At 41.7% G+C, this 25,681-nt stretch overlaps 1 protein-coding gene across 1 annotated transcript in view; it reads left to right on the top strand.

Annotated features, from left to right (window-relative positions):
* Nucleotides 1–3,639, top strand: part of agmo (alkylglycerol monooxygenase) — a 344,128-nt gene extending 340,489 nt beyond the window's left edge. The window contains exon 13 of the mRNA XM_060825437.1: nucleotides 3,441–3,639. Within this exon, the coding sequence (XP_060681420.1) occupies nucleotides 3,441–3,497 (57 nt within the window). The 3' untranslated portion in view covers nucleotides 3,498–3,639. The remainder of the gene's footprint in view (nucleotides 1–3,440) is intronic.
* The last annotated feature ends 22,042 nt before the right edge of the window (nucleotides 3,640–25,681 follow it).

Raw genomic sequence — 25,681 nt, forward strand, 5'->3', positions numbered from 1 at the left:
GAGTAAAGGAGTTGGGAGGTCATGTTGCGGCTGTACAGGACATTGGTTAGGCCACTGTAGGAATATTGCGTGCAATTCGGGTCTCCTTCCTATCTGAAAGGTGTTGTGAAATTTGAAAGGGTTCAGAAAAGATTTACAAGGATGCTACCAGAGTTGGAGGATGTGAGCTATAGGGAGAGGCTGAACAGGCTGGGGTTGTTTTCCCTGGAGCGTCGGAGGCTGAGGGGTGACCTTATGGAGGTTTACAAAATTATGAGGGGCATGGATAGGGTAAATAGGCAGTCTTTTCCCTGGAGTCGGGGAGTCCAGAAATGGAAGGCATAGGTTTAGGGTGAAAGGGGAAAGTTATAAAACAGACCTATGGGGCAACCTTTTTACACAGAGGGTGGTACGTGTTTGGAATGAGCTGCCAGAGTAAGTCGTGGAGTCTGGTACAATTGCAACATTTAAAAGTCATTTGGATGGGTATATGAATAGGAAGGGTTTGGAGGGATATAGGCCAGGTGGGACTAGATTGGGTTGGGATATCTGATTGGCATGGACAGGTTGGACCGAAGGGTGTGTTTCCATGTTGTTCATCTCTATGATTCTATGATTCTATAATAGGAGAATGTAAGGACTGCAGGTGCTGGAGAGTCAGTTTATAAAGCGTGGCACTGGGAAAAGCACAGCAAACTACTCATGGACCAGAAGACCAATGGAGAATTGAGAATTTTACTTGATCCTCTGGGCATGTGGCTAAGCTCGCAGATCCCAAAACCAGCAGTGTTCTTCTGTAGGCATGCAAATCATCTTGATAACCTGACTTCAACTTTAATGTAAACCATTACTATTTTGCCAAATGGGTAAAGAACTGTCAGGACATGGCAGCAAGTGGGTGAGACGTTGAAGGATTGCAATTTCCATTGTTGTGCAAGAGGCCCAGCAATGCATATCTGGAACCCACAAGACAAGTATTGACCTATCCTGCCCTGCACGTAATCAATCCACTCCCTTCTCCCCTTTCTAACTCGAAGATATTGAGTGCTGGAAGGAAGTTAAAAATCACAACATTTATTCAAGTATATTTCAGTCTTTTAATCCCTATCTCCGACAACACTTTCCATGCTCATTGCTTTCTTCCATCATGATACTGCCTTAACTCCCTCCATTTGCTGCTGTTATCTTCCAGCCAGGACTTCTCAAAAGCCTCCTTGTCAGTTTTGAGGCTGGTGATTGAAAGTAGGAAGCTGTGATGAGTTTTTATTTTAACAGTGCTCATAGCTGAGTTTAATATTACATATATTGTGGAAGGTCATGCCTGTCAATATTTGTGAACAATGGGCTTCTCTGAAATGACATCTCAAAGTGTATGTTATATAAAATGTTAAAGTGAGCTTTAGGTTTACTGCCTTAATCTTAAATCATGCCATAAACTTTCCAAGTGCTTCAAACTTCAGTAATAAAATTGAATTCTCTGCAGTGTAAATAAAATTGAATGTACCTCAGATCTCATTTCAAGCTCATTATTCCTGGGTTGTATTGAAAAAACTCTCTCAACATAAAATTGTGAAATGAAATCCAAAACGTACAGCAAATGAGCAATCCTGTAAATTCATGCTCAAGGATCATGAAATGATGCATTTTGCTTTGAACCATTACCTGTTACCTGGCCATGGCTGGAGCCCTTCCATTTCACACATAGAGCTTCCCAACTTACCTTCACTGATCAATGATCTTACCTGCTGCACATTCCGTGACCCTGGCAAGTTAATGACAGATCAAATGACCAGGGCACTGCTTATCACAGTTTTAATTGGCTTTACACATTGTTTAATTACTTACCTACAATTTGAAGGAGTTCCCTACTCGCCTTCAATCTTGCCTCATTGAAACGTGGAAAAGGACAGACTGATGTCACGATTTCAACTTAACGTCAATTTACGTTCATTTAACTCTCCATCCATTTCAAACCTGGATTATAAAAGTACATCCAATTATTGCGGAACTATAAGAGCATTGAGTCAAATATATATTCACAACAGAGGAATTCACTTCAATGTGTTAGCATCAATCTCTGCTGAGACATCCAATGGCTATACCTCCTGCCTTCTTCTAGATTTTTCTGTCTGTTTGCAATCACTCACCACTACTTGACGTTGCCTGGTTTACTTTCACTTAGCTATGGTAGTAGAAGGCTGCGGAGGTCTGGTCATTGAGTATACTTAAGGCTGAGATGGGTTCTTGATTATCAAGTGAATCAAGGGTTATGAGGAGAAAGCGGTTGAGAAACTTACCAGCCATGATTGAATGGCAGAACAGACTCAATGGGCTGAATGGCCTAATTTCTGCTGCTATCTCTTATGATCTTTTTCAGTCATAGAGTCATACAGCATGGCAACAGACCCTTTGATCCAACTCATTCATGCAGACCAGCTATCCTAAGCTGATCTAGTCCCATTTGCCAGCATTTGGCCCATATTTTTAGATTTAGATTAGATTCCCTACAGTTTGGAAACAGACTCTTCTGCCCAACAAATCCACACCACCCTCGAAACAGCAACCCACCCAGATCCATTCCCCCATCCCATTTTTACCCCTGACAAATGCACCTAATACTGTGGGCAATTTAGCACAGCCAATTCACCTGACCAGGACATCTTTGGATTGTGGGAGGAAACTCACGCAGACACGGGGAGAATGTGCAAGCTCCACACAGACAGTCACACAAGGCTGGGATTGAACCCGGGTCCCTGGCGCTATGAGGTAGCAGTGCTAACCACCGAGCCACCATGCCTTTATCCCTTTAAACCCTTCTTATTCATATACCCATCCAGACACCTTTTAAATGTTTAATTGCACCCACCTCCACCACCTCATCTGGCAGTTCAGTCCATACACGCACCACCCTCTATGTGAAAAACATTGCCCCTTTAGTCCCTTTTAAATGTTTTCCCTCTCACCTTAAACCAATGCCCCCTAGTTTTGGGCTCCCCTACCCTGGGAAAAAGACCTTTGCTATTCACCATATCCATGCCCCTCGTGATTTTATAAATCTCCATAAGGTTAACAGTCAGCCTCCTAAATCTCTGACAAACTAAGATATGGATGAAGAAGTTTGTGTTGAAAGACAATTACTACATTTCATGTTTCAAAATGTTCATTGATGATATCAGAATATTATTTGTCTGAAATAAATCTTTAATTTTTATTTGAATCAATTATTATTACTGTTTTGGTAAGGGAGCAGGTACTTTTTTTATTTTTTAATTTCTGCAGCAACAGGCTGTTGGAAGTCAACTAAAGGAACTATAAAGTATTATATAAAGGGGTCATCATGAAATGAATGGGGTACTGAAATAATGTAAATTGTTACTTAATGAAGCTAGTTGACAATTGAATGTTAAAATACATGTGCGATAAACCTACAACAGGTCATTAAATTATACATTTCTTTCCAGGTTGGATTTTCTCTGTCTTTGGCCTTCTGGGGTTTGCAAAGCATAATGAAAATCTGACACATACCAATGGACACCAGTATGAGAATGAACCAGCTCCAATACAGCATGGTCAGCTTCAGTATGCAATGTCACTCACAAAACACTCAAAGTATTAAATGTGACATGACTCTGTACAAACTAATGGAAAAGAAATAATTTTACTCAGTAACATTCTGTTCGAAAAAAAGGAATGTGCTTTCTGATCGTAATCGAACACAAAATAATTTGATATTTTAGAATCAAAAATCAATAAGAATGACAATCAGTGGTACTTTGCAAAAGAACATTATAGAGTTTATGTTCCAGTATACATTGACTATAAATTTTTGGGAACTTAATTCTAAATGTGCTAACATTTACAACAGTTGAACACAGAAGGCGTACAAACTCAGATTTTTGACTTGCTTAAAATAAGCCAATGGCTGAGAACAACACTGATGCTTTGGCAAAGTGCATTCTCTGAATTTGTCCTTTGCTCTCTGTGCAGTGTTTCTTCATAGGTTTGCATAAAATTAACCAAAGCTGAATGTAACCTGAAACGTTATTTAATACATTGCTGCTTAAATGAGTGATCCATAATTGTTGAAAACTAAATGTAAATCAACATTTGATGAATGTTTGCAGCAAGATAATCTCAGAGCCAGAGATCAATTTTGGTTCTGCATGTCTATCTACATGTCGTTTTTAGATCCCACTTTACAAGATTCTGTTTTCTTTGTCTTTTCTAGCAACAAATAAATCTGTAAAATTGATGAAAGGAGTGATTGGTAATGTTTCCAGTTCACATAGGAGTTTTGGAGAATGATGTTTACTTATCAGTTATTGGAAGTCAATCATAGTTCTGTTTTTACCTTTCTCTGTAACAATTTTGTCAACCATCTCTACAGCCTCAACTACATGGCAATCCCTTTGTCTCTCAGGAAAGACATATTTTCTTTAGACATCCTTTTATTTCTTCCATTGTGATACAAGACCTCACTATTGTCTTTTATGGTAATTACCAGCATGTTTTCATAGTCCTTAAGCATCCTGCGCATCTTTTAGAACTTTTTCTCATTTTTAAAAATATTTCTTTCATTTGTATCTGTCATATTTTTTATATACATCTTCGTAAATTTCATTTTTTATCTGAAATTTCAATATGTGTCGGTGGAACCTTGGCTATGGTGCTTCTATTTACACTCAGTCAGAAAATATCTAACCAGGACCAAGTCAGAATGTATTTAACATGCCGTGTGTCATATCTTATAATATTCTGTATCTCATATTTAAATACTTGTCACTACTGGTTATTGTTTGATCAAGATTTGTTTTCAGCAATAATCTAGGTCAGATTTTCTTTCATCCCACTGGCATGAGTTAATCTCTAGTTCAATACTTTGTGTACAATTGCTGTTTCTCTTTATGTACTTTAATGTGAATTTGGTTGGGTTTTGGTCACTTATGACAGTTTGGTCTCCCATATTCATGTCACTTATATTCCCTCCTTTTTGCTGAGAACCAGGTTTACCATCCCACAGTTGAGTATGGGGATATTTTCAATTCACAATCAAATGCTGTAACATTCTACCCTGAACTTTGACTGGAGCAACTGAAAGCCACTTAGACCCAAAATTATATTGTAAGCTTCCAAATTTGCATGTTCAACATGCTGAAGAAACAACTCTGAGTGTATTTTAAGTAAGATTTCCTGTTTTCTTTGTTACTTTTTGTCTTATCCCAGTCAAAGGATTGTTAAAATTTATTAGAAATGTGATTCTCTAAGTTAACTTCGTGGTTGCTACTCCTTGAATTAACAAATATCTTTTCAAGCTTTTAGTATGTCTAACAAAAGTATAATTTGAATGTTGGGTTTCCAAGCTATGACTACAAGTTATATCCTGGAATTTGAAATAGGAAGCAGGATTTTTCTCACCAGGTTCAGGACATCGACACCAGGGTTCAGAAACCCATGCTGTGGAGGAAAGTTATCCACCAGTGAATTGGTCGATTACTAGCTAGAGGGCAAATTCACTGACCAATTCACAAGGGCAGGTGGATTCTTGAAGCAGGAGGGCCAGTAGATGATTGTCCAACTGAGAAGAAACAGTAAGCTACCCTTTCAGATAACGAAGAGGGAGGGCACCTCATGATAACAGCATTAGCCTCTCTCAAACTTTTTAAAATGTTAACTTTTTAAAAAAATCCCTTCGACACTCAGGACTCAGTTGTCGACTGCTGCTGCAGTTAAAGCCAGGCAGACAGGAAGAGCCTGAATGCCTGCATGCTGTTGCTGTAAGGCAGCTGACTTGTTCACCTGACAATAGGTCCTATGTGCTTCATTGGCTACTTACTACCTCCACCTCCAGACAAACGGCTAGCAGCATGATGGAGGCGGGTAGACTAGTGTGCCTGCTGGTGGCATGACTTTCCACACCTGCCTGGGACTTAATACTCGAACCCAAGGTAATGTAGCTGCCAAGTCGTCCCTAGTTTCAAACAATATTAGGATTGAGGTTTTAAATTGGAGTCCAATTCTGTCATTGCTATCCTGACTATGACTTATGAGTTAATTGAAACTGAATGTTGAACTGGTAGCATCTTGTATAAATCCAGTCCTTGGAGCCTTGTTAATGACTAGTTTTCCCTGTAGTAATCAATTTGGAATTTCATCTGAGATTTCTGTTTAGGACAGAGACAGTCTTGTAGCTGAAAAGTTACTGTACTGCCCATCTTAAAATTATTACAAGTCATTATCATTGTATTTTCTTTCTTTTCCTTTCAACAATAGGTTTGAATGATCACTAACTACTAACTTTTAAAATGATATTAATTTCCAGGTGAGTGATGCAAAAAATTGCATAACAAGCATTCACTTTTTAACATTTTTATTGGAATGAACTGAAATCAACTTTTACTTAACATTACTTAGTAGGCATCCAAGACACTAAATTGCAAAATAAGGCAATCCCCCTTAAGTTCTTAACATAAATGAAACCCCACACTGCATTTATTATTGCACTGCCTTCTCAGCAGAATTGTAGTCCTATACACAAAACATCCAAGCTCCTTTCCATTTTCAGTCCTTTTGAACAAAACTGCCAAGCACATTGGAATGGATTTACAGGCACTTTCTGGTGATTCTTCAGTATCTAATATTCCACAAAGTTGGTTTCTTTAAACAGGTGAGTCATTCTTACCATCACTCTGCTTGGAGGTTAATTGATAATTGGAAGCAGTTCTGTTCTTCTGCCACACATAGCATCATTTGGTGTGAGTCTTCTCCATATTTTTCTAGCTGACATTGACAGTCTGTACGTTTGTACGCAGTAAGAACAGCTGCCTCTGCTTTTGTGCCCTGGTGTTACATTTTGCACCTCATTTTGAACAGACATTTTCTTGGGCTTCTCTCTGTCTCTCTCTCTCTCTCTCTCTCTCTGTGTGGTAAACAGGTCACATGGACTTCTCTGTAGGCAGATTTCATAGGAGGTCACATTCCTCATTGTTCCATTTTATTTTGATTTAAAGAAGAAAGCATCCATTATTAAATACAAATCTAGCATTTGCAACAAAGAGTCACAGAATGATTACTAATAAATAATCCTTCCATGACTTTTATCATTCAGTGCATTGGGATAATTCTCTGGGCTCCTACAGCCCACCGGGAATGGTGGGGAGTTACCCACATCCCAGACATAATCGTCCTACTGGATGTCAACCTAGAATTCAGACTGAAAGCTGTAGTCAGAATGTGTGGGACGGGCCTTCTAATTCTGCTATAAAAATGCTATAATGAAGCGAAAAGCTCAGTTTTTCTCCATTAGATCCACCAGAAATGATGATACAGTGGCCATGAGACAAGGAGTCCTCAATATTTATTTCAGACAATGTGAAGTATAATGGCCGTCAAGTCAAGTGGATGAAACCACACTTCTCCAAGTTGACTCACACTTGGAGGATGCACTGAGAATGGCAAGAATGCAGAATGGGAAGGGGAGCTTCACCAAGAGTGTCTCAGTAGCACCACTGCCGACTCACCTGGCAGACTCCTAAATGCCGTGGCTTCTAGACAATGTTTCTGAATGTATGCTAAGGAAGCAAACAAGAGGGAAAAAATTTGACCTCATCGTCACCAATCTGCCTGCTACAGATGACTCTGTAATTGATGATGGCGTTGTATCTTCATTCATCATCAGTCTGATAATTCCAAAAAGATATCATGAGCCATATATGGAGTGGGGGTATCATTATGTTCAAGCAACTATTCCTGAATGGCCCCATGTTCTTGGAAGAAGGCAGGAACTTATGAGTTGTCATGAGTGTGGTGCTGGAAAAGCACAGCAGGTCAGGCAGCATCCAAGGAGCAGGAGAATTGACATTTCGGGCATAAGCCCTTCAGGAATGGTTGAAAGGCTAATGAACATATCAGAGCAGTGCGTCATTGGTTCCGAGACACAAGAGATCATCAAATTTCCGTGCGATTCCAGAATGCATGGTCTTCTTTGCACTTTGTTTAATTGTTTAAAGTTCTGTTAATGTCATGACTTGGCAAGCAGCTCCTTCCTGTGTTAGTATGCAGATGGAGAGTAAACCTATAATCCTGAGGAATTACTGCAGTTCGAAAGAGAGAAGGCAAAATTGGATGTAATGGTGTTACAGTTAAATAAAGGTAATTACAGGGGCATGAGAGAGGAATTGACGAAAATCAACTGGAAGCAGAACCTAATGGGTAATTCAGTAGAGCAACAATGGCAAGAGTTTCTGGGTGTAATTGAGGACACAGTACACAGGTACATTCCAAAGAAAAGAAAGATTACCAGGGTGAGGCATGGGGGAAGTTAGACAACCATAGCTGATGAAGGAACTCAGGAAATGTATCACAGAAAAAGAGTCTATGAAATGGCCAAGAGCACTGAGAAATTAGAAGATTGGTAAGACTACAAAAACAGAGGATATCAAAGAGAGAAATAAGGAAGGAGAGGATCAAATATGAAGGTAAGCTAGCCAGTATTATTAGAATTGATGGTCAAGGTTTTTTTCAATATATGAAAAACAAATGAGAGGCAAAAGTAGAGATTGGGTCGCTCTAATTTGATGCAGGAAGGCTAGTGATGGGAGAAAAGAAAATAACTGAAGAACTTAATAAATACTATGTGTCAGTCTTTACAGTGGAAGACATGAGTAATTTCCCAACAATTAAAAAAAGTCAAAGGGCAGAGATGAGTATGGTGGCCATTACAAAGGAGAAAGTACTTGATAAGCTAAAAGATCTAAAAACTGATAAATCTCCTGGTCCCGATGGGCTACATCCTAGAGTTCTGAGGGAGGTGGCTGAAGAAATAGCAAAGGCATTGGTTGTAATCTTCCAAAGATCACTGGAGTCATGGAAAGTCTCAGATAATTGGAAATTCACTGTTGTAACCCCTTTGTTCAAGAAAGGATCAAGACAAAAGATGGAAAATTATAGGTTGATTAGCCTAACCTCGGTTGTAGATAAAATTCTAGAATCCATCATTAAGAATGAGATTTCTAAATTCTTGGAAGTGCAGGGTCAGATTGGAACAAGTCAACATGGATTCAGTAAGGGGAGGTTATGCCTGACAAACCTGACAAAAATTCTTTGTAAAGGTACTAAGTAGGTTAGATCAGGAAAGCCCATTGGATGTTATCTACCTAGACTTCTAAAAAGCCTTTGATAAGGTGCCTCATGGGAGGCTGCTGAGTCAGGTGAGGGCCCATGGTGTTTGAGGTGAGCTATTGGCATGCATTGATGAATGGCTGTCTGACAGAAGGCAGAGAGTTGGGATAAAAGGTTCTTTTTTTGGAATGGCAGCTGGTGACAAGTGGGGTCCTGCAGGGTTCAGTGTTGGGACCACAGCTGTTAACTTTATATATAAATGCCATGGACGAAGAGACTGGGGGCATTCTAATGAAGTTTGCCAGTGATACGAAGTTAGGTGGACAGGCAGGTGGTTCTGAGGAGGTGGGAAGGCTGCAGAAAGTTTAGACAGTTTAGGAGAGGGGTCCAAGAAATGGCTGAGGAAATTCAATGTGAGCAAATGCGAGTTCTTGCACTTTGGAAAAAAGAACACAGACATGGGCTATTTTCTAAACAGTGAGAAAATTCATAAAGCCAAAGTACAAAGGGATCTGGGAGTGCTAGTACAGGATTCTCTAAAGGTTGACTTGCAGGTTGAATCTGTGGTTAAGAAAGCAAATGTAATGTTGTCATTTATCTCACGAGGGGGTCAGTTTAAAATAGAAATGAGGAGATATTTCTTCAGCCAGAGAGTGGTGGGCCTGTGGGATTCATTGTCATGGAGCACAGTGGAGGCTGGGACGTTAAATGTCATCAAGGCAGAGATTGAAAAATTCTTGATCGCGCAAGGAATTCAGGGATATGGGGAGCGTGCGGGTAAGTGACATTGAAAAGCCCATCAGCCATGATTGAATGGCAGAGTGGACTCAATGGGCCTAATGGTCTTACTTCCATTCCTATCTTTTATGGTCCTGTGGAATTCCTGTTGATTCTCCCATCCTCGGTAACCTTTCAACATTTCAGAATACACACAGACAACTAAGTAAGACAAAAAATGCTCAGAATCATCTAAGACTGTGTTGAACCTGCAAGAGACAGCAGCTTTTTTTGGAAGACAAGGTGCTATGAGGCAAAGTGGACATTTAAGATGCTCATTGGACAGTAAATTTTGTTTTAACTGTCATGTTATGAACCGACATTCACGATAAACCAGCAAAAAATATATGCCTCAAGTACCCCAAAGTTTAGACTATTATTCTGTCCAATTATTATAGTCTAATTTGCTTACCTCACTATAGATATACTTGTTCAATTGAATGGCCATGTGAAATATCAGCAATTTTTGAAGTCAATTTCTTCTCCAAAAGAGCAACCTGCTGCGATGTCAGAGTAGTCAGTTGAGGATGTAAGTGAAAAGACTCTCTGCTGGTAAGATTTATGCTGTAAATATATGCTATAAAAATGATGTGTAAACCTCTTCCTTTACATCTCTATTGTTTTCTCTGTGTGTTTTTACATTGATTATGTGGACTTCTTGATTATTCAGAATATTTGATAAGTCGGCATACTCCTGATCCCACCAGTGCCAGTTAATAAAATGTTTGATGCGCGCCTAGCAGCCTTGAATGACGGGGCTCTCCCTTATAAAGCGATTAGACAGACTAAACCTTGATGCATGTAATCATCACTGATTCCATACTCTCGCAAGGTGTGTGTAACTATGGAGTGATGTGTGCAGTCCACGCCCTATCACATTGCCTGCACATTGGCCTCGGTGTTGTCTACATTAATGTTCAACAACTTCCCTGCAAGTTATGCTTCAAGGATCACTGACACCTCAGGCCAACTGCAATGAAGGAGTTGGTTGCTTGTGAAAGATGAGCAATGCTTGACCATAATGTGGAAAATTGTCTAAGAAAAGTCACTCCAAGTCATGGCAGACCGAGCGCTATGAATCTCACTTGATAAAAGGAAGTGGTGAATATGGGTACACTCACTACATTTAGAAGACATTTGGATTGATACATGAATAGGAAAGGTTTGGAGGGATATGGGCCAGGTGTACGCAGGTGGGACTAGTTTAGTTTGAGATTATGTTCAGTATGGACTGGTTGGACCAAAGAGTCTGTTTCCATTTTGAATGATTCCATGACTATGACTAACTGAAAATGGGAAAATGTCCATTATATCAATACAACCTGCAATTATTTGCTAATATGCAAAAAATTAGATTTTGTTGATCACAAGAGATTCTTCTACTTAGGCCAGGAAGTGGCTTTTCTCTACTACACTAATCCAAACAGGTCCTGCATTTTTCTCCATTTAAAGGGGATGGGAGCAGCAAATTTCAAAATTGGCAGCAGCTCATATGACATAATGAGTTGGCATTCCGATACTACAGTCTTAATTATATGTTGTCCCTTTATGAAAATATTGTTTTTCTAAAGGAGGAAGCACCACTGTTATTGTGAGATTTAAATCCAGTCTCACTTTATATTTTACTTTGAAGTGGGAGATGGCATGGGGCAGGGTGACTCGAGGCGCATAGACACACACCAAGATGGCTGCTGAACCATACATTGGCCACTTGACACTCAAGATGGCCGCTGGACCACAATATGGAGAGAGACAGTAAGCAAGCACAGATACAGTCTGGGGCCACCAGAATGCCAGCACAATGCACTCACAACCTAGTCGATTAGTTTAAGGTGAGTGGAGTAGACAAGACACATGAGTAACATACACTGCTCATTGAAGTGTCTGGGTCCAGCCAACATCTTTGATAGAAATACTAACAGTTTGATACGGACTTAATACAAAGTGCTACCAGCAAGGGTTGCAGTAATTGTCCTTCTCAGGACGAGCGATTAGTGCCCATTACTACAGCAGTGGACTTCCGCGCAGACATTGTAATGGGTCTTTCCCATTACACCCCGAGTCCCAGAATAAATTTGCTTTTATAGTAAGGGACAGGCAGTACACTTGGACTTGCCTACCACAAGGGTTCTACCACAGCCCCTCTATTTTTTCATAGGGTGATGAGTGACATTCTGAAGAGAATAGATTTACCATGAAACTGACAATGAAGTTAACAAAGGCTGCGCTGGAACTGACAATGACTGCATCGAAACTATCAATGATTCTGTAATGTTTGCAAACAGCAAATTATGTTACAAAGTTAATAACCTCATTACTGACCTATGATATTACAAAATGTATAAGAGTATCTTGACATGTGCTTCAGGTTGAGACAGGACTCGCAGCTGACCCCTGTGCTGTTGGCGTCTTTCTATCCCCGGAGCTCCGGTATTTCCTTGTGCAATAAACTCTGTCATTTAACCCCGACTCTGACGCTGAGGCTGGTGATTTTCCCCACAACAATTGGCACTGTGAGCAAGGCTCCTATTACTGGTGCCCTGGTCGAAGGCTACGATCGTGGAGCCGGGGTAAGAACCACTTTATACCTGCAAACGGGAAGAGTCAGACCAGGCCAGAGACACAGTTTAAAAGGTATACCGATTGTAATGTCTAACTTGCTACAGTACTGAGTTTAAAAAAAAACACATTTAAGTGCATGTTTGTGGAGAATAAGTAGGCGGAAGTGGGTACTGCAGATGATGGAGATTAGAGTGGTGCTGGAAAAGCACAGCGGGTCAGGCAGCATCCAAGGAGCAGGAAAATCGACATTTTGGGCAAAAGCTTTTCATCAGGAAGTAAGTAGAGAATAAGTGTTGGCCGTACTAACTGTTGTAAGAACCTGCTGTTTGTGCTGAAATAGCCACAGGACAAGGAAGTGCCTGACTCAAAAGCCCTGCCCTAAACTGGTTGTCAAGAGGGGTAGCCCACCCATGTGAAGGTTGGGGTTTGAAGTGGGGATTGAGGTGCCAAGGGCACTAGGAGTTGTGAAGCACAAGTGGCAAAGTCAGGTAACATTGGACTCCGTAGGGGCGAACAACACAGAGTCCAGTTAGAGTTTAAGTTAAAAGGAGGGTGCTGTTTGTATTTGTCATTTCCAATGTGGTGAGGAATCGGAGCTGATCTCTGACCAAGAGCCAAATCTCAGTGGAGTGCACATTACCAAGGTGAAGACTGTGGACACTGTGGGTAACCATGATACCCTGGCAGTGCGCAGTAGAACGACAGAGCTTGAATAGTGGCGGTGGAGATAGTGAAAGGACTAGTGAAACAGGGAATCCTCAAAGCAACCACGAGTACAGCTAATTGGCAGACGTGGCCAGTACTAAAGCCTGATGGAAGCTACAGGCTCACCTTTGATTATACAGGTCTAAATAATGTCACCCTCAAGTTGCACCCCATTGAAGCAGACTCCTCCACATTTTAAAGGCTTGGCCCCCGAAAACAAGATTTTTATTGTTTTAGATGTAGCCAGTGGGTTCTGGTCTTTCCCATTACACCCCGAGTCCCAGAATAAACTTGCTTTTATAGTAAGGGACAGGCAGTACACGTGGGCTTGCCTACCACAAGGGTTCTACCACAGCCCCTCTATTTTTTCACAGGGTGATGAGTGACATTCTGAATAGAATAGATTTACCAGAGGGTAGCACTGCCCTCCAATATGTACATGATATCCTAATTGCCTCAGAATCCGAGTTAGGACACCAGGAAGCTTTATGTCTAGTATTACAGGAATTGGCAACCGCAGAGTTAAAAGTTAGCCCCACCAAGGCACAAATTGGCAAAACACAAGTCTTCTCCCTGAGACACCTTATATCCCAGGGACTTAAAGAAATGCCCAATGACCAAAAGAAGGCAATCCAACAGATACCATGACCTGCCACTGTAAGGGGGAGTCAGAAAGATCTTGGGGCTATTTGACTACAGTCAGAGCTTTATACCCGAGTTCGCAAAATTGACTGAACCGATCCACAGATTAATTAAAGGAGGTAAGCTCGCCTTGAAACCTGTAACCTGGGGGCCAGAACAGGAGGAGCCATACAGTCAGCTTAAATGTCAACTCATATCAGACCCTGGGCAAGAGCTGCCAGACCCCAGCAAGGGTTTTCACATCTGCTGTAATAATGAGGGACGATTTTACTCCGCAGTGGTCACCCAAGACCATGGTAGCAGGAGAAGGCCTGTAGAGTACTACTCAACTACAGAAGGGCCAGTAGCCACCGGGTTGCTCAGGTGCATAGCAGCCTTAGACTGTGCTGCTTGGGCCGATAGAGTCAGTGAGCCCATAGCAATGATAGGAAATATCATCTTCCACACTAAACTCACCCTAATAGAGATGCTAAACACAGGGAAACTGAGGGCCGTCTCCATTATGAGAAAGGCAAAGGGAGAGGCAGTTCTTTTATCTCCAAGTCAGTCTGTGGTAATAGTTAGGGATACGGGAGAAAACCAAGCTGAGGGAATTCCAGAGACTGGGGAACTGCACAACTGTGGGGATATAGATGGGGATGAAGATGGGGGAGAGTAAAGGATAAACCCCTAGACACAGCCGAGGAGACTCTCTTCGTGGACGGATCATGAAAATTTGTAACAGGGTTGCTCTGAATAGGATAGGCTGTGGTGAATGATAAGGTAAAAACAGTTATGTCTGGAAGGATTGATGGAAGTCAGTCCGCACAGGTAGCACTCACCAAAGCACTGGAACTAGCAAAAGGAAAAACCATAAGACCATAAGACCTAGGAGTGGAAGTAAGGCCATTCGGCCCATCGAGTCCACTCCGCCATTCAATCATGGCTGATGGGCATTTCAACTCCACTTACCAGCGTTCTCCCCGTAGCCCTTAATTCCTCGAAACAACAAGAATCTATCAATCTCAGCCTTGAAGACATTAAGCGTCCTGGCCTCCACTGCACTCCGTGGCAATGAATTCCACAGGCCCACCACCCTCTGGCTGAAGAAATGTCTCCGCATTTCTGTTCTGAATTGACCCCCTCTAATTCTAAGGCTGTGTCCACGGGTCCTAGTCTCCTCACCTAATGGAAACAATTTCCTAGCGTCCACCCTTTCCAAGCCATGTATTATCTTGTACGTCTCTATTAAGAAAAACCGTGAATATATACGGACAGTCAATATGCCTTCAGTGTAGTCCATGACTACATGGTGGCATGGGGCAGAAGAGGGTTCACCACTGAGGGGGGAGCCCCTATCAGACACCAGTTAAGAATTCAGGCACTATTTCGTGATGATGAACAGCCAAAAGAGGCTGCAGTAATAAAAATAAAAGCCCATCAAAAGGAGCCAGCAAAGGAGAGTCTAAGTTGGCTAAACTTCAAAGAAAACCAGGCAGCAGACAGAGCAGCTCAGAAAGCCCTACAGCAAGAAGCCATTGATGAGGCTGCAATAGCCATTATTGAATTAGCAAAAGATGCTATCCAAATTCAGCAGGTGCAGGAGGACACCCCGCAGGAAGAGAAATAGCAATGGGGACCGCAGGGGGCATTCAAGGGGGAGGATGGTGTCTGGAGGTGAGCAGACAAGATGGCAGCACCAGCGTGTATACAGAACACATTGCTTGAACTGCACCACGGGCTCTCCCATACAGGTAGAGAAACCATGATAGCAAGCCTAGGGAGAGCGCGGTGGTGGAAGGGAATGGGAAGAGATGTGGCCAATTGTTGTCACAGATGCATGATTTGTGCACAACATAAGCCAGGGAGACTCATAAAAGTTAGGGTGGGACATCAGCCCAGACCTAAGGGACCCTGGGAATACCTTGAGATAGATTTTATAGGGCCACTACCACCTTCCCATGGGAAAACATATTGCCTAGTCATCATAGACTAATTCACACGGTGGGTAGAGGCATTCCCAACCAAAAGCTGCACTGCCACCACTGTAGCCAGAATATTAGTGGACGAGGTAATCCCGAGGTGAGGACTGCTCCTCCAGATTGACTCCGACCAAGGGACACATTTTACAGGCACGGTCACGAAGACTGTCTGCCAATTACTCAGCATTAGACAAAAATTTCACATTCCCTATCACCCCCAGAGCTCAGAGATGGTAGAGAGAATGAATAGAAGGCTCAAAAATACTTTAGCTAAGGCCATGCAAACCTCAGGCAGAACATGGGCTGAAGTGCTGCCAGCTAGACTAATGAGATTAAGAGCCACCATGAATCAGGTGACTGGGCTAACTCCATATGAATTAATGACTGGGTGAGCAACGCAATTGCCAGAGACAATAATCACAGGTGGCACCATTGTGGGTCCACTAAAAGACAAAATTTGGCGATGTGTGATAGAATTAAGCGCCCAGTTGAAAGGGATGCGGAAATCTATAATTGATAACCAGGACAAAAAGGACAAGGCAGGGGAGCTAGAAATCTTCCCTGAGGTCCCAGCAGCAGGAAGCTGTGACCTGGTGTGAGCACTCCCTGACAAACCAGGCTTTGTCCCAAAATGGAATGTGCCATACGATGTGGTAATAAGTGGGGACACCTGTGCCTGCCTAGATATTAAGGGGCAAGGCACATGGAAGCACTGGACCCAACTAAAACTATTTGAAGACCCCTATGGCCAAACTAATGTCATTGACTATTCTCCAGGTGCAGACAGGGACGGCAGACAAGACGGCCATCCCGGGGGCTTACCGAAAACACAACTGAACAAACCACACAGAAGCATGACTGCACCTCCTGACGAAAACAAAGACTTTGACTGATAACTTTATTTAACTGCAAAATGTACATACCTGTATGTATTTCACTGTGTTTAAGTGTCGCGACTGTCAGGAGCATGTCAGACTTTGAAGATAACCTCGTCTATAAAACCCAGCTAAGTTTACATGGGAACCGAACTGTCTGCATGATCAGTCGAATCCCTATTTGTGACCATCCCGGTGTGGACCCCTTGCAACCTGTATACAGTAAACACTTCGGGAGCGCCGTGTAAGGGGCTGATAGGAAAATACAAATGGGGACTCCAGGGTAGATGTGTGCAGCTGAGCAGGACCACCAGCAGGGATGAGGAAGTGTTTATGCCTAGTTCCCAAAAATGACTCATGCATTCAGACTCAGTACCTTTATCAGCAATGTACAGTTACCAGGGGACAGTTTACCTGCACCTGCAGTGAGCAGGCATGCTTGAATGTGACCGCGGGCAGACAGTTCATATGTGGTCAGTGCAATGGCACCCACATCAGCTCTGCCACATGGATATACCCGTTCGATACTTACCAGCTGGGGGCGGCACTTGGGGGATCGGGGCGATGTGTTTGGACAGACAGGTGGAAGGACAGGACAATGCATGTTACTGAGCAGTGAAGGGAATTGTTTTGATATTTAAGAGGACTTGGGTGCTAGACACCACAGACCTCCCAAACCTGCTTGCGGTAGGGACATTTGCACCCCTTACTGTACCATGCCTCAGCAGGGGACATGTCTGGAGAAGGAAAGTGACCTGCTCCATCAGTCAGGAGTTCTGTGCTGACAGGCAGGTCCTCACACTTTGGGGTCATCATTGGGATCTGGATTCTTGGGATCTCTATCTTTGGAGGGCACAGCAAGTGTCATCAGTGCTAAAAAAACAAAATTACCTAGTACGTGCCCTGACTGTCTTAGGCAATAATACCTCAAAAGCTCTGGAAGTAATTAATACAGAGTTGGCTTAAATCAGAATCTACACACAGCAGACAGCTGGCTAAATTAGTTGATAGGTAAAGCTTGGGGACTCTATTTGGCACACAGGATAGTTCTCCTCATTGCACTCATGCTAGTATTCTGTGTGGGCCTCGAGTGTTTAAAGCTCTGCTGTAAGGCACTGCTGATGAGAATTGTACCAGCAGCGAGTATCACCACAGAAGAGCCCCTAATAAAATTAGCACACCATGATACCCCTCGGGAGGAGGAGCTTCTAGAGATGACCTACCTCTACATGTAAATTGAGTGGCCTGCAAGAGATCTCCGAAATCGCCTCCTTGACCACAAAAGGGGTGAGTGAAGTGGGAGATGGCACAGGGCAGGATGATACTAGGCACACTGCCACACACCAAGATGGCCGCTGAACCATAAGTTGGCCACTTGACATGCAAGATGGCCACTGGACCACACTATGGAGAGAGACAGCAGAGCAAACACAGATACTTCCTGGGGCCACCAGAACGCCAGCACAATGCACTCACAACCAAATTGATTAGTTTAAGGTGGGTGGGGCTGAGAATACACATATGTAGCGTATACTGCCCGCTGAAGCATCTGAGTTCAGCCAACATCTTTGATAGAAATGCAAACAGTTTGATACAGACTCAAGATGAAGTGCTCATCGCCAAGGCTGCAGTAATCATCCTTCTCAGGAAGAGTGATTAGCGCCCATTACTACAGCAATGGACTTCTGCGTAGACAATTGAAACTGACAATGTCTGCACTGAAACTGACAACGACCCCACTGAAATTAATAAAGGCTGCGCTGGAACTAACAATAACTGCATCGAAACTATCAATGATTCTGCAATGTTTACAATAAACAAACAATGTTACAGAGACGATAACCTCACCACTAACCTATTATATCACAAAATAAAAGTATCTTGACATGTGCTCCAGGTTGCGAGAAGAATTGCAGCTGACCCCTGTGCTGTTGGTATCTTTCTCTCCCCTTGAACAATAAACTCTGTCATTGAACCATGACTCTGACTCTGAGACTGGTGATTTTCCACACAACAACTTCAACCATTGTGAAGTCCTGTTTTTGTATGAGTTGTACAGCTTTGTAAAATTTGTATCTGCTTCACATCCTTTTTTATGTTATAATGTGTTATAACATAATGTTATAATAGACTAATGAAAGATACCAGTGCACTACTTGTTCTTTTTTATCTGCTACCAATTAGTGAGAAAGAAATAGAGGAGCAAATTTACAGAAAAGTGGAAGAGTAGATCTAGAACTATGAAGTCGTGGCATGATGAGGAATTTTAAATATTGTAATGTGGACTGCAATTCGAAAAACATAATGGACACAAAAGGAGTTTCTGAAGCTGTTTTAAGGGAATTTCCTTGACCAATTAATTTCCAGATTAAAATTTAATAGTTACTCAAACCAGTATAACGTTATTAAAGAAAGTCAGCATTGATTTTTATTTTAAAGATTTCAGGGTAAAATAAGAACTGGAGTAGGCAATTCACTCCTTGAATAAAAAATGAGGTCTGCAGATGCTGGAGATCACAGCTGCAAATGTGTTGCTGGTCAAAGCACAGCAGGCCAGGCAGCATCTCAGGAATAGAGAATTCGACGTTTCGAGCATAAGCCCTTCATCAGGAATTCACTCCTTGAAACCTGCTTTGCCTTTTGATACAACCATGGTTGATTTCATCTCGGCTTTGACTCCACTTTCCTGCCTGGTCCCAACAATCCTTCAACCCTGTTTAAAATTAAAATCTGTCCCTTTCCTATTCAATTTCCCAATATTCACTATACTTTGGGGTAGAGAATTCCACAGATTTATGACCCTTTGAGAGAAGTAATTTATCTTCCCCTCTGTCTTTTTTCTACTTATCCTAAAAAATATGACCACTGGATTGCCCTCCATTCTTTCTAAGTCCACTCTGCTAATTCCCTTTCAAATCTGATACGTCCCAATGAATTTTCAAACTCTAGAGAGTGTAGGCCTAAACTCTCAACCTCTCTTCACGAGACAAACCCTTCATCTCTCAAATGCATCTAATGATTGGCAATCAAATTGCCTCCAATACAACTACATCCTTCCTCAATTAACAGGACCAAAACTACAAGCAATATCCAGGCGTGATCTCACTGATGCTTTGTACAGTTGCAGAAATACTTCCCTACTTTTGAATTTTATTCTTTTAGCAATAAATGCCAAAATTCAATTTGTCTTACTTATTATGTGCTAGTTTTGTGTGATGTGTGCACAAGGACATCTGGATCTTTCTTTATCAAAGCACTCTGACGTTTCTCTCCATTCGGACAATAAGTTGTATTTTAATTCTTCTGACTAAAATGGATAACTTTATTTATCCAAACGAATTATGTCTAAACAATCTGATTGTAGTTTTTTGACTAAGTAACAGCAAGGATTGATGGGAGTAATGTAGTTCATTTGATGGACTTCCAAAGGTATTATTGAAGTCCCACATTATAGGCTAGCAAGCAATGGTGAAGCCCATGTAATGAAAGGGTCATTTGTGGGATAGATGTGAAGTTGGCTTCATGTTGAAAAACAGCGTAGATGTGACCAGTTGTTTCTCAGACTAGAGAAGGTACATACTTGGGGCTTGTAAGTGGTTAGTAACAGGAGCACTGCTTTTCTTGATATATGTTAATGATCTAGACTTGGGTATTCAGGGCACAGTTTCAAAATTTGAAGAGGACACACAACTTGGAGTTACTGTGAGGAGGATATAAAGATGTGAGTGACTTGGAGTTACTGTGAGGAGGATATAAAGATGTGAGTGAAATGTGAACACGTGGCTGGTGAGGTTTAATGCAGAGTATTAAGTGCAGTATTAAGTGTTTAAATTATGTATTTTCATAGAAAGAATGAGGAGAGACATATCAATTTCCTTGGATACAGTGGTGGTACCAAAGACTGGACAATTGCCGAGGCTGACACCTTGAGATAATAGACACAATAGTGTGAACATTCTTAGGAACTGGAGGTAACGCTCACAAACAGACATAAAAATTAGGGATGGTCAGAATTTGTCATTAAATGCTGATCTCATTGGATGATATGAAATTGGAACAGTGAAGATTGAGTGGTTTTCTGGGTTTTGAGAGTTTATTTTGGATTTACCTTCCAGTGTGTGGTTCCTTCCTTTGTCCCTTTTCCCACTGTTTGGCATTTAGAACTGTGAAATATTCCTGCTGCATTTTGACTTTTTGTTGGATTGACTTAATGTCATAAATGAATTTCCACTGGGCACACATTCTCAAAGGAGAGTTAGCTCTTTTAGCAGTTTTCTAGATCTGAAAAAGAAAAGTACGTTAACCTTTTTTGCTGGCATATCATGCTTATTGGAAAATGACATACTGGACTCTGGCAAACTAAAATGTTACAGCTACATTTTAATCAATATTTTTGTAACGTGTTTGTCTTTTCAATTTTTCTTTCTAAGCAAATTGAAATGGAAGAAAGTTACAAAAATAACAGATTAAACTTCTGGTCGAACACAACCTATCCCTGAAAGCAAACAATATGTCAATTGAAGTAAGTTGTTCAAGGAAACAAGGCTAGTCAAAAACACTCCCATGAGTTTCCTTGATCCCTTCTCTCCCAGAGAAACACTTTTGTCCCTTTGGTATTTTTATGCAATTTTGTGTGTATGTGTCTGTGTCTGTGTGTGTGTGTCTGTGTCTGTGTGTGAATGTCATATCTAAAATGGAAGGTTAACTCTGAATTTGGAAAATCCAACCAAATACAGGGCAAAACCCATTTCTCCAGGGGCAACTTAGAGTCATAGAATCATAGAGATGTACAGCATGGAAACAGACCCTTCGGTCCAACCCGTCCATGCCGACCAGATATCCCAACCCAATCTAATCCCACCTGCCAGCATCCAGCCCATATCCCTCCAAACACTTCCTAATCATATACCCATCCAAATGCCTCTTAAATGTTGCAATTGTACCAGCCTCCACCTCTTCCTTTGGCAGCTCATTCCATACATGTACCACCCTCTGTGTGAAAAAGTTGCCCCTTAGGTCTCTTTGATATCTTTCCCCTCTCACCTTAAACCTATGCCCTCCAGTTCTGGACTCCCGGACCCCAGGGAAAAGACTTTGCCAATTTACCCTTTCCATGTTCCTCATAATTTTGTAAACCTCTATAAGGTCACCCCTCAGCCTCCGATCATCCAGGGAAAACAGCCCCAGCCTATTTAGCCTCTCCCTATAGCTCAAATCCTCCAACCCGGCAACATCCTTGTAAATCTTTTCTGAACCCTTTCAAGTTTCACAACATCTTTCTGAAAGGAAGGAGACCAGAATTGCACGCAATATTTCAACAGTGGCCTAACAAATGACCTGTACAGCTGCAAAATGACCTCCTAACTCCTGTACTCAATACTCTGACCAATAAAAGAAAGCATACCAAATGCCTTCTTCACTATCCTATCTACCTGCGACTCCACTTTCAAGGAGCTATGAACCTGCACTCCAAGGTCTCTTTGTTCAGCAACACTCCCTAGGACCTTCCCATTAAGTGTATAAGTCCTGCTAAGATTTGCTTTCCCAAAATGCAGCACTTCACATTTATCTGAATTAAACTCCATCTGCCACTCTCAACCCATTAGCCCATCTGGTCCAGATCCTTTTTTTAATCTGAGGTAACCCTCTTCGTTGTCCACTACATCTCCAATTTTAGTGCAAACTTACTAACTGTACCTCTTATACTCGCATCCTAATCATTTACGTAAATGACAAAAAATAGATTTTGGGAAAATTATGGATACAAGCAAAAAAAGACTAAAATAATAAAGAGGCAGAATTTAAAATATATAATAAAACCAGCAAGAAGTATAAAATAAACAGTTAACAACACTCAACAAACTTGACACCAGCCAGGACAAGCCAACCCACTTGATCGGCACCGCATCCCCAAGCATCCATTCCTTCCACCACCAAAGTTTAGTTGTAGCAGTGTGTTGTGCTTTGCAGAAATTTAGCGAACATACTTAAACAGCACCTTCCAAACACACAACCACGTCCAACTAGAAAGACAAAAGCAGCAGATACATGAGGCCACTACCACGTGCAAGTCCCCTTCCAAGTCACTTTCCTGACTTAGAAATTTAGTACCATTTTGTTCATTGCCGCTGGCACGCCTATCCTAATGGCTGTATGGGGGAAGCGACACCAGATGGATTGTGACAGTTCAGGAAGGCGACTAACCATCTTCTTAAGGGCAATTAGTAATGAGTAATTAATGCTGGCAGAGCCAGTGATAATCACATTCCTTGAATGATTAAAAAGAAGGCACCTAAAATAGTGGATTCCCTACACTTTTTAAAAATTATATATTTTATTCAAAAACAAATTTTTTAGTATTACAACAAATACAAAACAATACATTTCAAAACAATGCAAAGAAAGAATGCACAAAAAAGTAAAAAAAAACCCAAACTGCCCTCATATACAAATGTATGAACATATATAGAAAAATATGTATTAAAAAACCCAACTAACTACTTAACTAAATAAATAATAACCAACAACAAACTAATAAATAGTAATAATTCAGCTCAGCCAAACAAAACACTCATACGTTCACAGTTCCCCTCTCTGGATATTGGACTCGTAAAGCACAATTGTTATGGCTGTCTAAAAGCCCATATTAGTGTGGCAGATAAATCTGTGTCCCATTATTCCAAAAAGGGCTGTCATGTTTTATAGAAGTTCTTAGTTTTGTGGTGTACCATCCTTGTGAGAAAATCCAAGGGGATATGCTCCAAAGCAATCTTTCATCAACCTGACAGGCCCAGGGGTTTTCAGATATCAACCTAACAAGATACTCTTTCTTGTGCAGAAAGTGAGGATGTTGAAAAGTTTTTTCTTATGCATATCTGCAGGGAACACACTGGGCAGGCCAAGAAGAAGAGAGATCGGCACCTTCTCCGTCCTTACACCCAAAATCCCCTCCATTGCACTGGCCACAGCACTCCAGTATGTTTGAAGCTTACCACAGGACCAGAGACAATGGGTAAGAGTGCCCGTACACCTTATATTTGGGACATGTTGAAGATACCTCTAGTTTAAATTTTGAGAATGATCCGGAGCCAAGTGGACCTTGTGGAGAATCTGCAATTGCAAAGCATGGGTCCTATTGCAAATTGATATCTTTCTTGCATTTTGCCAAATATCTTCTGATGCCTTTGAGGAAATCTCCACGCCTAGCTTTATCTCCTAAATTCTGCAGAGTCAATTGAACTCATCTGACTGAGGTCCCCCAATTGATGATATAAAGTGCTGACAGAAAATGTTTTCTCAGCACTGAGCACCCGACTCTCTCTAAGTCAGATTTCTAGGGATCAGTCAAAAGTGCTGTCTTTTTTTTGAATAAAATCCCTAACTTGACAAAAACAAAAGAGGTCCCTGTTAGATAGCTCATATTTCCGTGCTAACTGATCGAAGGACACAATTGTGTCTCCCTCAAATAAATCACCAATGCAAGAGACACCTCTAGCTGCCCAATGTTTGAATCCTGAATCTATCATCCCCGGTTGAAAATCTGGCATGCCTACTTGTTGTGTAAGAGAAGGTGTTTTGCCATATTGCCTTCTCTCTGCCGAATTACCCTCCATGCTTTAACAGTATTGGTAAATATTGGGTTATGGCAATATTCCCTAACTGTCCTCATTGTGTCCAAAAACAGCAAGGTAGTAAGGGGGCACCCTGCCTGGGAGGCTTCGATACCTATCCATATCGAAAGAGGGTCCCCACAAGCCCAATCACCTGTAAGATAAAAGTGAGCTTAGTTGGTAGCTTCTAATGTCTGGAAGGTCCACTCCCAGCAATCTTTGAGGCAATTGCAGTTTAGCTAATTTAATGAGGGGCCACTTATGATGCAAAATTAAAGCTGAACCAGCCATTCAGTCTCCTGAATGTTTGCTTATCGAAATTCAGAGGGAGCATCCGGATAGGGTACAACAAACTGGGGAGAATATTCATCTTAATATGTGCTATCCAACCCAGCCATGAGACTGGAAGCACCTCCCATCTTTGAAAGTCTTGTTGATTTTGTCAAATAATTGTACAAAATTAGCTTTGAACAACCGATCCAGAACTAGAGTAATGAAAATGCCCAAATGCACAAAACTCCCCTGTGACCACTTAAATGGGAACCGGTATTCGCCCTCAAGACCTAGCATCTTCGTAAGACCACCTATAGGCATAGCCTCTGATTTTGCAAAGTTAATCTTGTACCCTGAAAAGGTGCCAAATGCACTGATGCATTGTATCAGGCGAGGCACTGAAACTGCTGGATTTGACAAAAAAAAGGACGGTGTCCATGTACAACAAAATCTTATGTAATTTTGACCCTACTTCTGGAGCAGATATATTGGGATCCCTATGAGCTGATTTCAGCTTCCACCATGGTGACTCTGTGTTCAACGTCATCTGTCCTTTTCTCCAGGTCTCCCAGCTGCTGTTCATGCTTCTGCAGCATGATAGAGATCGGGAGCAGCTTCTCCTCTATCTGCTTACCCAACATCTCGCAAGATTTCGCGAGCTCCTTCATCAGGGCCTGGTAAGTCATCGAGTCTGAGGAGCCTGCAGGCTGGACTGTGGGCCTGGCCTTGGATGCCCCTCCTCCTTTCTTTGGATTCCTGGATAGCGAAAACCCAGGTAAGTTGATTTTCAACAATTGCCTGGGACTTCACAACCTTTCTAGAGTCCCAGGATATCGCGGGTTGGGCGGGTTAAAAGTTTGCCCAATTGTGCTGCAGTGCAGAGCTCTGCAACATGATCATCTTGGATCCCCCCCAGATTCTCTACATTTTGAAAAGATCACAACAGTTTCAAGCATTGAAATTATAAGACGTCCTTTCAATAAGGGAGGGACAAAAAGCAGGAAACTAAAGTTAAGTTAGTTCCTTCACAAATATATTTAAAGAGAATTATAGGGTAGCACCTAACAATGTCACCTGCAGCAACACACACACACACAGGGTCCCAAACCAGCTGGCAAACCCAAAGTAATGCTTAACATTTACTCCACGGGCTACGTTTTGGTTACAGCCTTGAAAGAAG

The sequence above is a fragment of the Hemiscyllium ocellatum genome, chromosome 5 (genome assembly GCF_020745735.1).
Source record: "Hemiscyllium ocellatum isolate sHemOce1 chromosome 5, sHemOce1.pat.X.cur, whole genome shotgun sequence".
Taxonomy (NCBI): domain Eukaryota; kingdom Metazoa; phylum Chordata; class Chondrichthyes; order Orectolobiformes; family Hemiscylliidae; genus Hemiscyllium; species Hemiscyllium ocellatum.